The following is a 13,033-nucleotide window of genomic DNA, read 5'->3' on the forward strand; positions in this document are numbered from 1 at the left end:
GGAACATTCCTGCGGACTCCTTAAACTTTTAATTCATGGAGAAATCGGGGACAGGGTAAAGCTGGGCTATTGTAGCTTGGGCTCTTGCCCAGCTTTGGAGGCTGCAGCAAGTCCTGCTGCCTGCACCAGAGCCCGGTGTGAGCTGGGCTCTGCTGCCCGATGCTGCTGCTGCTAAGTGCCTCCTCCCCGCGCCGCCTCAGGCTCTGGCTGTGCAGTCTGGGCTGGGGGGGCTCGGCAGGGCTCACCGAGCTGCTGCTGGCGCTGCTGGTTCCTGCTGGCACAGCTGGCAGAGCTGCGGCTGCTGCCTCGTGTGGTGTGCTGGCCAGGAGCGTGCATGGGACTAAATTATTCAGTCTGAAAGTGAATCTCTGTTACAGCTTGGTATGGGAGAAACGCTGATGAAGTATTTAAAGTCTGAGCCGCTTTTCTCTGAGCCGAGCCGAGGCTCTCTAATGTAAAATTAATGTCTTTGTGTCTCTGGAAATAGCTGCCAGCCTTGGTGTGGGTGCGCAAAGCGACGGGCGCTGCCGGACGGTCGGCATTGCAGGCTTTGGGAGATGGCTCCAAGAGACGGGCTCTTCCTGCAGGATCCTGGATCTCGTCAGACACAGCCTTGTTCAAAAGCTAACATTTCCCCTCTTCCCCTCCCAAACAGCAAGCAAGCAGAAGAGCGAGGGGTCAGTTTTCTTGGAGAACTGGGAACTCTCCCCGTAGGGTAAATGGGAGATGTGAGCAAAAAGCCCAGAGCTGGTACCGGGTGTATGGGCAGACAAGGAGCCTAAATAAATGAGGATGTTTCAGTCTGCCCTTTCCCTAACAAGGATTTCATACAAGAGAGGATTTCTGCTCTTCAGGCATGTAATCCCCGTTGCTGAGCTCCTCGCCTGGAAGGCTCAGCCCTTTCTGTGGTGCTGGGGAAGGGCCTTGGGGGGCTGGGAGGAGCAGGAGCATCCTCCTCTCCCTGCAGAAAGGGGAAACGGCATCGGCCAAGGGGCTGCTCGGTTGGGGATGGCTCATGGAGCCCATGGCAGGCCCTGATCTTGCACATGTTTGTGTCCATGCTCCATCCCTTCGCAGAGCCAGCCTGGGATGAGTAATGATGGGCAAAAGTCCTGCCTGTGGTGTAGGGTCTGACGTGGTCCCTGCTTCGGGAACTGCTGATGGGATCTGCCGGAGAGCAGAACGGACAGTGCCAATTGTTTTTATAATGGCTGGAAGATTGTATAGCTTTAAAAAATATATCCTGCTGCTTTTACTTCAGAAATACCAGGAAATGCAGTTTTATCTTCCTGGCACTGAATGACAGCTTTCTCAGCACTAATTTGCAAGGCTGGGCCTCTTCAAATCTGTAATGAAGGTTTCTTTGTACCATTGGCGCAGAATTAACTGGTCTGAATAAGAATCACTTTCTTGGATTGAAAATCTTTGTAGCTGTTCAGGCAATCAGAGTCTTCTAGAAAAATAAGGCTGGCGAGACCTCGCAGAAGAGAAGCCTGCTGTCTCACTCACTCTTTTTCTCCCCCCCATCTTCCTTAAGAAAAACAGCTCTCCTTTTCTGTAAGAAACCCAAACCGTATAGAAATGCCTTCTTGCATTCCTTACCTCCTGCACCCCTCTTTATCTTTTGCTTGAATCAGCAGCATCTCCCCCTCTCCCTCCGCCCCTGTTCCCCAGGGGCCCCTGTCCCCTCTGTTAACCTTCCTGCTTGTCCCGGCTCCGGGATGCTGCTGTGCAGGTTGCCTTGCTGGGGCTGCGCGCCCAACAGTGCAAATCAGCAAAACCCCAGTGGCTTCTAAGGGATAAAAGTTGCTTGTCATTCCTTGGGGTTGCTGTCCCATGGTGGAGGCAGGCATGGCCATCCTTGGGTCCAACGAGCAAACTAACACACGCAACCAGTGCATCAGCCTGGTGTAAACCCCAGGCCATCCCAGTCCCCGGAGCTGTTTCTTGATAGGTTTCCATAAAGGAGAACTGCAGCCCAAAAATCCCAGAGCATGGTTGTTTTTACTGTGTCTCTCTGGAGCTGAGAAGGGGAAAACCGCTGAAGTCTGATGTGGAGCTGAAGATATTTGTTGTGTTGTGAGAACTCCAGAAAGCTTTTAACCAAAGCTGGGGATTAAATCCAAATAGCACAAATTTTAGCTCAGCTTCTCTCTATGTGCTATAAGTGATTAAAGGCTGTAAAAGTGCTGTCAGAAATTCAGGGCTTCCCCTCCTGGAAACCTTCTTCCCCGTTATTTTATGATTACCATGCTTCACTGACTTTGTTTGATGTAGCAGGTCTTATTTTTTTAATATGGTAATGGAAAATTGTGGGCAACTGCTGGCTGTGGTGCATTTCAGTACATCATTGGGGCAAAGCCGGGCTAATGCATCTGACCCCGTGGGTTTGCCCAGCGTAGGTGGATCAACACAAAGCTCTTTTAAAAAATAGGGGGGTTTTTTTGCTTATTTTGCTTTCTCCAGTTTTGATAATCCGAATTCCAAGCTGTTTCCTGACTCTCATGTTATTTAGGAAGTGGAAACGTTATCCAAATGAGAATTTCCACATGTTGTAAGGGAGTAGCTACGCACTGAGATACGCTTGAAATAATCTTTGAGCTTCATGATATTAGAACCATCTGCTAAAGCACGGCTCCGTCAGCTCTCTGGGGAGGTTTTAACTCCTCCCTGGGTTTGATTTTCAGATGAATCTTACTTGATCCTTCTGGCTCTGTTAACTCTCCATCTGTCTGCCTTACTTGACATACCGTATCTGAGATTGTTCTTGGTGCCTCCAGACCTCTCCCTTGCCCAGCGGAGATGGACAAAGGGCTTCCCTGCAGCGGGAATGCGTGTTCTGGGAAGAGATGTACTAGAGGGGAAGCATTAGAGGTGACTTCCCTGAATTATTCATTTCACGAAGGACTTGGGGAAAATTGATTAGCCCCTTCTTCAGAACATCAGGACAAGGAGTTCATGCAATGAAATTAGAGCAACAAATGGAGATCAAATAAAAGGCAACACTGCTTTATGCAGCATGGAGTTGCTAGGCAGGGTTCATTCCTGCAGGAAGTCATTTGTCACAGTGTCTGGGTTTTTGAAGAGGGCTGGATACCTTCCTGCCAGCTAACGACGTTTCATGTGGGAGATGAGGCTAATCAGATCTCATGTGGCAGGCTCCAAGCCCATAGCATGCAGGGGTCAGGAAATGATTTATCATCTTGAGCCAGCCTTGCTCTGCTTGCCAGGTACGTTGCAGGTTTGTGCTCTCCTGGCATTTTTAAGCCCTCAGCTGTGGGCGGGTGCCAGGGCCCTGTACAGGTGGCCAAGAGCTTGTCTCAGGGTTGCTGCAGCTTGTCGGCAGCTTTGGGGCTCTCCTCGCTTTTCTGGGCTGTGTGGAGATGTGGTGCTTCAGGTGGCACAACGCCACTGCTTTCCCTCCAGCATCTGTGACCCTTTGCAGTCATCCAGCTCCTTGCACAGAGTGGATCCATGCAGCGTGGCCAGGGTATGGGGCAAGGCAGTTTTCCCTCTAGAGTGTGCTTCTAGCATCCCCAAAATCTGATCCACAGCAAGGTCAAAGTATGCTGGAAAAATGGGGCTCCAAAATACCCCAAAAGATCGCTCTGAGCAGGACTGGCCACTGCACTGGATAAATGTGTGTGCTGGCAGTAACAGCATGGGCAGAGATGCAGCTCCAGCGCTTGGGTCTGCTGCTGCCGTGCTGCTGTCCAGGACGGACTCAGCAGTCTCAGACACTTGGAGTTTGCAAATAAAACGCCAACCCTGAGACTTTTCTGGGCTTTCATATTCCTCAGAATACCTGTGCTCCCGTTGAGCTGGGTCCCTGGGTAGTCTGATGCCAGTATAAGGAGCTTAAAGCTTTGATAAAGGGCTTTTCCTGGGCAGAAGCCACCGGAACTGGGAAGGATTTTTGTATTCTAAGAGCAAATCTTTCAGCATTGTTGTATCTTTGGGCAAACCGCCCAACTGTCTGCTTTTGGGAAAGCATCTGAATGGAGATGGAGCATGCGAGGTGAGCTATGGTGCATATGGTGGGGAAACTCTTTTGCATTTGTTTACATTTTGTAAACAGAAAAAAAGAAAATACTCTGAAGGAGAGGGAAGGTGCGCGTGCAGGCAATGCAGAGCAAACAAGCTCTGTCTTTGCAATAAACAAACCTGGTGAGGCAAAGGCAGCGATACCTGCGTTGCTCATCAACGGGGGAAGTCAGCATGGCCAGGGCTGCTCCTGCTCCTCCCCGGGCTGCTGCATGGAGAAGGGCAGAGCCCCAGGCTATGGGCCATGGGAGCCCCTTGCATGGGTGGGCTTCAGCATCATGGGCTGGGGCTGCTCCCTCTGCAGGGTAGGCAGGAACAGGGGGGCCACGCTCTTCCCGCAGCCCCCAAGAGCATGGGGTGGACGGGTGCATCCCCCTGCCCAGGGCTGCCAGCTGCCCAGCCTGTCCTGGCAAGCCTTGAGGGGCATAAATGCTGGCCCGGTCATGCTGCAATGTCCCTCCCTGTCCCCTCTAACAAAGAGTTTTTTACTGCTTTCACTGGGAGCATCAGAGGGACAAGGGGACTTTCCATTCCTGCAGGACTGGCTACACCATAGTGACAAGCTACAGTGGCTGTAAGGAGATTCCTTATTAGTGGCTCTGCCTGGTGCCTTACTAACTCGGATGCTCGTGACGGGTCCCTGTGTCCTTGGCTAATTACTTGGTGTGCCAGAGCCCTGTGCAGCTCTCCGAGAGCACAGCGTTGGGAGCTGGCTGTTTCCGTCAGCCCTCCCACACGTCAAGGTGATGTACCTTAAAACCTGCCTGGCTCCTCCCGGGCTGCTCCTGCTTCATGATGCTGGAAGCACCTGCTCTTCTCTAATTGCACTTTGGTTAATGTCGAGGTCTGTCCTCTCTTATTTTTTACTTTCACTGAAAATTTTATTATTCACTCTATCCTGTTGACTCACAGGACAACTGCTGGGGTCCAGGCACGGGGGCAAGACCTTGCCCTACAGCAGGGGCACACAAAGCAACCACGAGGCAGGCAGTGCTGGAGGGAAGGCACCTCCAAGATCAGCTCATGTTGGTCACCAGCTGTGGGTCTGTGATGACAAAAGTCCTCAGCAATTAGGAGACTTCTACCCAGCTTCTTGCAGCAACATTTCCATGCAATGCTGTCAAGTGCTGGATTTGTCCCTCCTGCCTTTGCTGAGGACATACCAGGGGCTTCTGTCTGCTGCAATAATTTGCAGCATTGTTCCCAAACATGCAAACGTACGACTGCTCCCAACCACATGCTGTTAAATAAAGCTTTAATTTGCTGGCCTGTCTCCCTGCGTTCAGCAGCCTGGTTTGGCTGGCTGTCAGCGGTCTGGAGCTGATGGATGCTCTGCCTACTGCTGAGCTGTGCTAGCAGCCCTCGCTTCTCCAGGAGCTCCCTTCCCATGCTGGAGGTGCAGCTGGACATGTGGTCTGCAATGTTCGTACTCTTGTAACGCATTTTGATGAGGTTTTTCTGGTTGACAGGTTCTGTGATCAGCTTGGGAAACTGCTTTATGGTTTTTCTCGAGGATTTTTCAGCAGTGGTTTAGGCCAAGGAGCCTTTAGGTGTATATATGTATTTTATCTCTTTTCGTCCTTCAAAATAAGGCTAGTTCCTAGGGTTTGAAAAATACCCTGTTGCCCTGTTGCTATTGTGGTTTCTTAGCTCTGAAAACCAACCTTCTAGGAGGCCTTTCTTCCCAAAACTGCATCAGGATCACAGGGAATGGAGGTGTGTGATCTTACCCTGTCACTTTGGTCTAAGTCTCCCCAGATCTGAGAAACTGTGCTGGGGCTGCTATTAAAAATGTGTGTTCCAGCAAGTCTCGTAAGCCTGTGGAGAGTCACTGAGCTCCAGGGCTCTACCTCTTGTCTTTTGTTGGGTTTTGTAGCCTTTGCTTCCCCCGAGACAGAGATGTCTTCCCAGATGCCTGAAATGGAGATAGCTCTAAAGAAGAATTTAGGGCCAGTAAACATTCTTGCATTATGTAATAACAAATGGTAAAGGTTAATGTTTCATTTTTGTTGTATATAAATGACTCAGGATGTTTGTAGCTCACCAGTGGGATTTGATAACTTTATTATCCATATAATAACATTTACAAATTAACTGTCTAATTAGCAACCTGGGAAAACTGCTGCTTGTACTGGAGTTTCTAAACTGACAAAGATACAGGCTTAAAATGCTGAAGCGTGGTGAAACCGGGAGTGGCATGGCAGTGCTCGTCCTAGCAGAGCTGCCGTAGCTGCCTCGTTGCCTGCCCTGGTACCATGCTTGTGGGGAGCCAGCGTCCGGCTCGTGCTCGGCAGGGTGGAAAGCAAGCAATCGCTTCCCAGCATAACACACGGGATTAGTCACGGGAGGAAAGATCTATCGAATCTCACATCTCTTGGGTAGGATGCACATTTAGGAGTTAAGGCAGGATTACTGGCCTAAGCTCCTATACCCGATTAATTCTATTGGCCCTGTTTTTGCATGGATTGACTGTTCACCTAAGCACGCATGAAATGTTTGAATGGATCATCCCAAGGCTTGCAGAGCTTCCTTCAAGGCATTGGATGCAGAGCCCACACCGCTGCAGTCAGTGGAGAGCCTCTTGTTTGCTTTGGATGCATAGGGAAGTGTTAATGCTTCACCATCTTCCAACAGATTGCCCTTACAATCTGTATTAGCATTGATTGCTGGAGAACCTGCTATTCTTGCTAAATATGCAGTTGCCTCAAAGATGACTTGCAGTGACTCGGATATCATTTGCTTAATTGAACTGTAATATGAATGTTTTGATCACACGACAATTATTTTGCCAATTGAAGAGAAAATACTGCATTTCTAGTGTATTCTTTAGGTCCCTGCTCAAAGGGCAGAAGGTGTTATCTGTGTGTGTATATTTAATGCCATCTTTAATAATTAAACTCTTCAGTGAAACCTTAAAAGAAAATGGGGGAGAGGCTGCAATAACAACCTGGGATGGTTTTGAGCTTCTCAGACATTGGGTTTCTAGTCTCTCTTGCACTAGAAACGGGCATTTCACCTCTTCTGCTTATGCAAGTGGAAATGTAAAACGAATGTGTTCTGCTTTCCTAGTGTCTTTGGAGAGGCAAGAGCAAGCAGCTCGCCCAGGGTTGGTTTGCACACACGTGCGCTTTGCTTGCTCCAGTCCTCCTCTCGCACGTCTGTGAGGATCAATCACTTGGCTCTGTGCTCTTTCCCTTGCCTTCTTCAAATTCCCTCTTTGTTTCTCCTTATCACCTAAGTTCTGCCTGTCAAATTAAATGTGTAATGAGCAGAGTTACAGAAAGCCACTGCAGATTCTTCTTGTGCACAGCAGAACTTAAGACTTTGATTTTGATTTTTTTTTTTTTTTTTTAATCAATTGCATTTGAAACCCACAGCTCTGCTGATGTGCTGCATCTCCTGGCTATGCAGTGCAGACTCCGGGGAGCGATGCATCCCTCTTAATGTGCTGGCAGAGCAGGGTCCGGGTCCTGTCTGCCTGGTGCAGAGGGCATCCAGGAACATTGCTTTCGAAAGCAAAGCACCGTGGTTTTCTGTGAGAGCAAGAATAGAAAGGTCAGATTTCCGACCTTCCATAAAGTAAAGCCAAACTGACAGCCTGCCCTTGCCCTGTTCAGAGGAGGTGTATGCGGAAAGTAAAGCAGTGAGCACATACAGAAATAGCTAAGGTGGTGAAGCTGCTATTACAAGGGACAGAAACAAACCTTTTTAATCCCCATCATACCTCGAGCGCTCAGTGTGCTAGTAGCAGTGTTTGGGGAGGCTGCTTTCCTCTGCCTGCTCTTGAATTGCAGGAAATTTGTCATTGCACCCAGCTCTGCTTAGGTGGGCTGTGCTCAGCCGGACGAGTGCTGCTGGCAGGGCTGGCGGCGCGTGGGTGCTGGCAGGGCTGCCCTGTGTTCAGAAGGGCTTTCCACGGAGCTGCCGTGGGGGTCAGCTCGGCAAGCAGACAGCGCACCGCGTTACGTCGGTCTGTTGAGAGAAGGAAGGAGCGGTTAGGAGATGGGAAGAGCGTGGCAAGGAAATCTGTAGTAACGCCAGGCAGGTTGCGGTGGTGGAAGAGGCAGGTTGGTCGGCTGTCATGCCTTTTGGAAGAGATTGGTGATGGCTTCATTCTCCGAAGCCCTGGGGAGCCAAGCCTGGCCCGTGCGTGGTGGCCTCCCTGGACGCATCCAGCAGGAGGAAGGCTCCAGCATGGGCAGAGCTGGCGGGATGTGGGTGCCAGGCGAGGGGTGGGAGGGCAGGTGCTGCCAGCATCTGGTTCACACCGTGCAAAGCAGGACCGGGTGTGACCTGTGGGTGAGCCACGACTGGTGGGAAGACCGGTACGGACAACTCCTGTTTTTTTCCGTCTCCAGCTTCTGCCACCCCAAAGGCAGGAAGGTTATTTTCCCCGAGCAGGAACAAATATCGCTGTCCCCAAAGTCCAAAAGCTTCTTAGGAGCTGGGAAAGCACCAAAGGACCCGCTTTTCTTGCTTTACCTTTTTTTTTTTTTTTTTATCTCTTCAGAGTCAGGTTTGTATTGAACAGCATTTTTATATGGCATGGAGGAATGGCATTAGGAAGTTCAGCCTAGTAACAATGTTGTTTCTTCTGTTGAACTGAAATTATTCTGGCTCTGCTGGGAACCCCTCACTGCAGCCTAGATGTTGACATCAGCGTGCAACCTCCCAACAGTGCCGGTGCTCCGGAGTGTCGCGGAGCCTTATTGAGTTTATACACACACTTCAGGACAAATCTTTGCTAATAGAGTTCTAATTTCTTCCTTCCTGCTTCCCAGATGCTTCTGTCTCTGCATACAAATGACAGAAATGGTGAATAATGTTTTCAAGAAAATGTTTATTTGCTAGACTCAGAAAAGCAAGTGAGAGGTCCTACAAGGTGAGAGTTCTTGGCAGCTGTTGTGCCTCTCAAACCTTCTGGGTTTGTTTTTTTCATAATGAAAAATGTGAAAAGGAAAACAAGTTTAAAGCTGGATGTGGCAGGGCACAGTAAGGGGATTGTGAGTTTAATGGCAAACGTCACTTGCCTTTTCCTTGTTCCTTAGGAAAAGTCTGATATCAATGCAACTGAAACTTGCTTCATTTTTGTGCTGCTCAGTTTGTTTTATGTGCTCAATTTCTCTGAAGCCTGGTGGACTGCATCTCATCTTGCAGTTGCTCTTTCATTCAGTGTAACTACAGCTCTCGGGAAAAGGATGTGGCAAATAAGAGACCCATGAGACAGAGCTGAGTTTGGTGCCCAGGTTTCCCCCACACAAAGGCAGCCTTTGCACAGCTTTGCTTTGTTCACAAAATCAGCACTTGTTCTCTTTGCTCCATTCCTGCCTGGGCTCCCTTCATGCACGGTGTTGCCTCGGAGCTGAGGTCCCATCCCTCGGGATGGGGCGCGGTGCGGATGCGGTGCAGAGCACGGTTGGACCTGGGGGGCTGGCAGCCAGGAGGAGGTGATGTGGGGTGCAAGGTGGTGCCTCCATTCCCCGGACCTGGGGCAACCTGGCTTCCCAAAGCAGTAGTGCCACCTCCAGCTGCAGGGTGAGGTGGGCTGAGACTCTCGGAGAAGGACCTGGGCCGTCAGTTGACGTTATCTACAGTGCCCAGCGGCCTTTTTAAGATCTACCACTGAAAGTAAGGTGCTTATTTGGCATTTAGGGAAAAAATTAGCCTTTAAGTACAGTGCTTTGACTGCACAGGCGGCAAAAATACTGCCGGCAGCTTCAGATTAGCATGTGCTATAAGGGTTTGCTGGTTTAAGGGATGTGGATTTAGCTCTGGATACTCGTACTTGAAAGTCTGGGTAATGGCATGTTGGGATTAATTTTCCTGCGCTGTTCCCAGAAGGGTGACTGTCATCGACATGCATGCGTGAGGAGAGGAAGACGTACGTGTCTTCTGGTCTGGCAAATGGAGGCTGTGGAGTTGCTGAAGAAAAGCAGAGCTGTGGGAGGAAAATTGCCCACCTGTTCCCATCGGTACAATCTTCCATTTTTGGACACATGCACTTTTCAGCTCAGATACCCGCAAATGCCAGATTCTGCCTCTTTTTATACACGGTGGTGACCTCAGAGCATGTGCAGTGAGTGACAATGAGCTCCAAGTGAACATAAGCGTTCCCAGCCCTCGTTTGAAGTTTGTTCAACATTTTGCTTCTGCTTAGTTTTACTGAAATGCCTGGTCCAGTTGACGATAATCAATAAGGTTTAAAAATCTGCCACGGGTTTGCTTAAAGAAACCTGCTTAGAGTCCTAGATGTCTCTTCTCATAAATCAGACATAATAGCTTTTTATTTTTTATGCTCTGGGTTCACGTGGTGCAAATGCCTTAATGTACCCTTGACGCTGTCGCTGTCTTCTCTTTGCAGTTTGCTGCTTCGTCGTGCACAAGCGGTGCCATGAATTTGTTACCTTCTCCTGCCCCGGTGCTGATAAAGGCCCTGCCTCGGATGTAAGTACCTGCTCCAACGCCTCGAGTGAAGGCACAGCGCGGTGGTTTGTGGATCACTCTGTTTCACAGCAATTTGCAGAAGATGTTCCCCCAGGTTTCTTGGCTGGTGACACTTCTGTGCCGTTATTTCACAGGCATCTCTAATTCATTGTTATTCGTAGCTGTGTGGGCTCTCATATATTTTTGAGACACTTAAAACACCTTCAAATCATCCAATAACTTGCTCTCAGCAGAGCAGGGAGAATGTATGGGAATGCAGAGATGTTTCAGCTTGGGGCCAAGTCTGCAGCCTTGCCCCATCTAACTTTTGACCCTTGAGTCGCAGCCTCGGTTTCCCCATGGGTAAGACGATGTTTCCAGGGTCTGCCACGTGAACCCCTGAACCAAGGTTTTAGGTTTGGGGTTAATTAACATGCATTAAGCACTAAGTGCTAAAAAGCTGCTTTAAGGCTTTGGCCAGCATGCACTGAGCTGAAGAAGATTCTCTCTTCTGTCAGGGCTTGGTTCGACATCTTGATCCATTCCTTTTGTCACAAGTGAAATACCTGAAAGAATTAGCTGTCGTCTAACCCACCGTGTTGCTAGACTAGAGTCAGTCCCGGGGACTGTGCCTGTCCTTGTTCCTCCTCAGCTCGTTACTTTTTTCTAAGGCATCACTGCCCCGCGTCGTTATTTCAGTGTCAGTCCTGTGTTGCCCCGTGGTTGTTCGGCGCTACTTGGGGTCAGGGCTCTTGGCCACTCGCCTGCAGCATCCCTGCTCCTCACCCTGGGGGCTTCTCACTAAAAGTAGGCACAGGTTTTTGAAGTCTGTTTCATATCACCTTGCACGTTTAATTAAACCAAGATATGTGTTTGGTCTTCTCAAGGCAGGAAAAAAAAAAAACCCACAGGCACATTTCATGCTTGCTTGTGATTTGCATGGTCAGTGTTGCTGCGTTGGCTCTGACTCCCTCAGAAAACACAGAACTGACCAGGCAGCATCATTGAGGACAACAAAATTACTGGGAAATAACCAGTTTAGGTGTGACTTTTGGTCTTCAAAAACTAGAAAACCACCCAAATGCCCAGTGACTAAGTCCCCATCCTTATCTTCACAAGGGCTTAATTTCCTGGTGAATTCCCCGGGCTTTTGGGGGCGAGTGGGAGAGCTGGAGCAGCAGAGCGGAGCTGGCTTAGGCTCCCCGGCGTGGTTCTGCCAGCGCCTTTCAGGTCTGTCTGGCAGTTTTTGTGTTTTACTGTGGAAACTAGCTAATTTGGGGAACTGCTAGGAGAAAAGAGATCGAATTGGGGAAACGACAGTGCACCACAACTCTCACCCTTAAAAATAGAACCAGTGGGAGCAGGCAGCGTAACAGGCAGCTGAAGGTGGAGGCTAAACACGCGTTGTCAGTCGCCCTGCCCGAAATGGAGCTGTGTGCCGTGATTGTGATAAATGGGAGCTTTTGGGGCTGGGGGTGAGGCTCGCAGGGAAGGGCCGTGACGGCTCTGAACGGGGCAGAGCTGGGGGGTCAGCCCCGTTAGGGTATAGCGTTGGGCAGGGAGTCGTGGGCAGGGGCTGCCTGTGCTCCTCGGGCAGATGCTGCGAGGAGAGGCTGTGGGGGGACGTGGAGGGGAAGGGCTGAGCGTGGGTCATGGTGGTCTGGGATCCTTCACCCAAACTGCGTTTCTTTTCCAGCCAAACCAGGGGGCAGGCTTGCTGGCTTCCCTTTTTGTCTGGTTTCTCCTTCCGTATGTGTGTGCTGCATTTGGGGCTTTTCTAGGTCAGATCAGAGAAATCTGGCTGGGCTTTGCTCCCAAAGAACCGCTGGGCAGCTCCACCGCAGAGCTGCCGGGGACCCCGGGCAGGGGGACGGGGTGGGATGGTACCTGACACCCCCCACATCCCCAGAACTGCCCTTGAACCTGGTTCTATCTCTGGCTCTAGCAAAGCGGTGACTTTATCCCAATGCCCAGTTTGTGGCTGATCAAGGGACCTGCCTGTGCAAAACCTTGTTTTGACCCTGAGCCCCTGATGTCGGATTTCCCGGGGCATGTGCGCTTGCAGCCCCACAGCCCACCCCCCCCACCCCCCCCCCCCCGCCGCCCCCGGCCCTGGCTGCACAGTGTGGTGCCTCCAGCAGTCCAAGAGGATACCTGGCAGAGTGTTAATTGTAACGAGCTGATAATGAAGCTTTTGGCTGTTTCCCACAGGCTGAGCTGCCCTGGTAGGCGTCTTCCAGCTTGCCCAGGTTGGTGCCGCAGCAGCCTGGGTCCTGCTCCCGTGTGCTGCCAATGTGGCTGCTGGGGGTGCTGCAAGAGCAGCCCCAAAAAAGGGTGCTTTCAGACTTCAGCTTGTGCACAGTTTGATAAGTCCAGTTTTATTTCCACTTCCCACCAGACAATTAGTTAAGATATTACATGGGTTTTTTTAACCCCTGCCCCGGGCACTTTGCATATAACTATCACTTTTCTCCCTGAAGGCTTTCTTCTCCATAGGGGCTACTGCTAATTGCGGTGTATTGGTGGCTATTGAACCTTAAAAATTAGTTGGTGGAGGAGAAAAGGA

General features: G+C 50.3%; 1 protein-coding gene across 2 annotated transcripts in view; it reads left to right on the top strand.

The window, feature by feature from the left end:
- The window catches only part of PRKCB (protein kinase C beta), a 129,510-nt gene that overhangs the window by 42,779 nt on the left and 73,698 nt on the right, over positions 1 to 13,033 (top strand). For both annotated transcript variants that reach the window (XM_082312479.1, XM_082312480.1), the window contains one exon: positions 10,406 to 10,488. In XM_082312479.1, the coding sequence (XP_082168605.1) occupies positions 10,406 to 10,488 (83 nt within the window). The remainder of the gene's footprint in view (positions 1 to 10,405; positions 10,489 to 13,033) is intronic.

Source organism: Platalea leucorodia (genome assembly GCF_965183815.1).
Source record: "Platalea leucorodia genome assembly, chromosome: 5".
Classification (NCBI taxonomy): Eukaryota; Metazoa; Chordata; class Aves; order Pelecaniformes; family Threskiornithidae; genus Platalea; species Platalea leucorodia.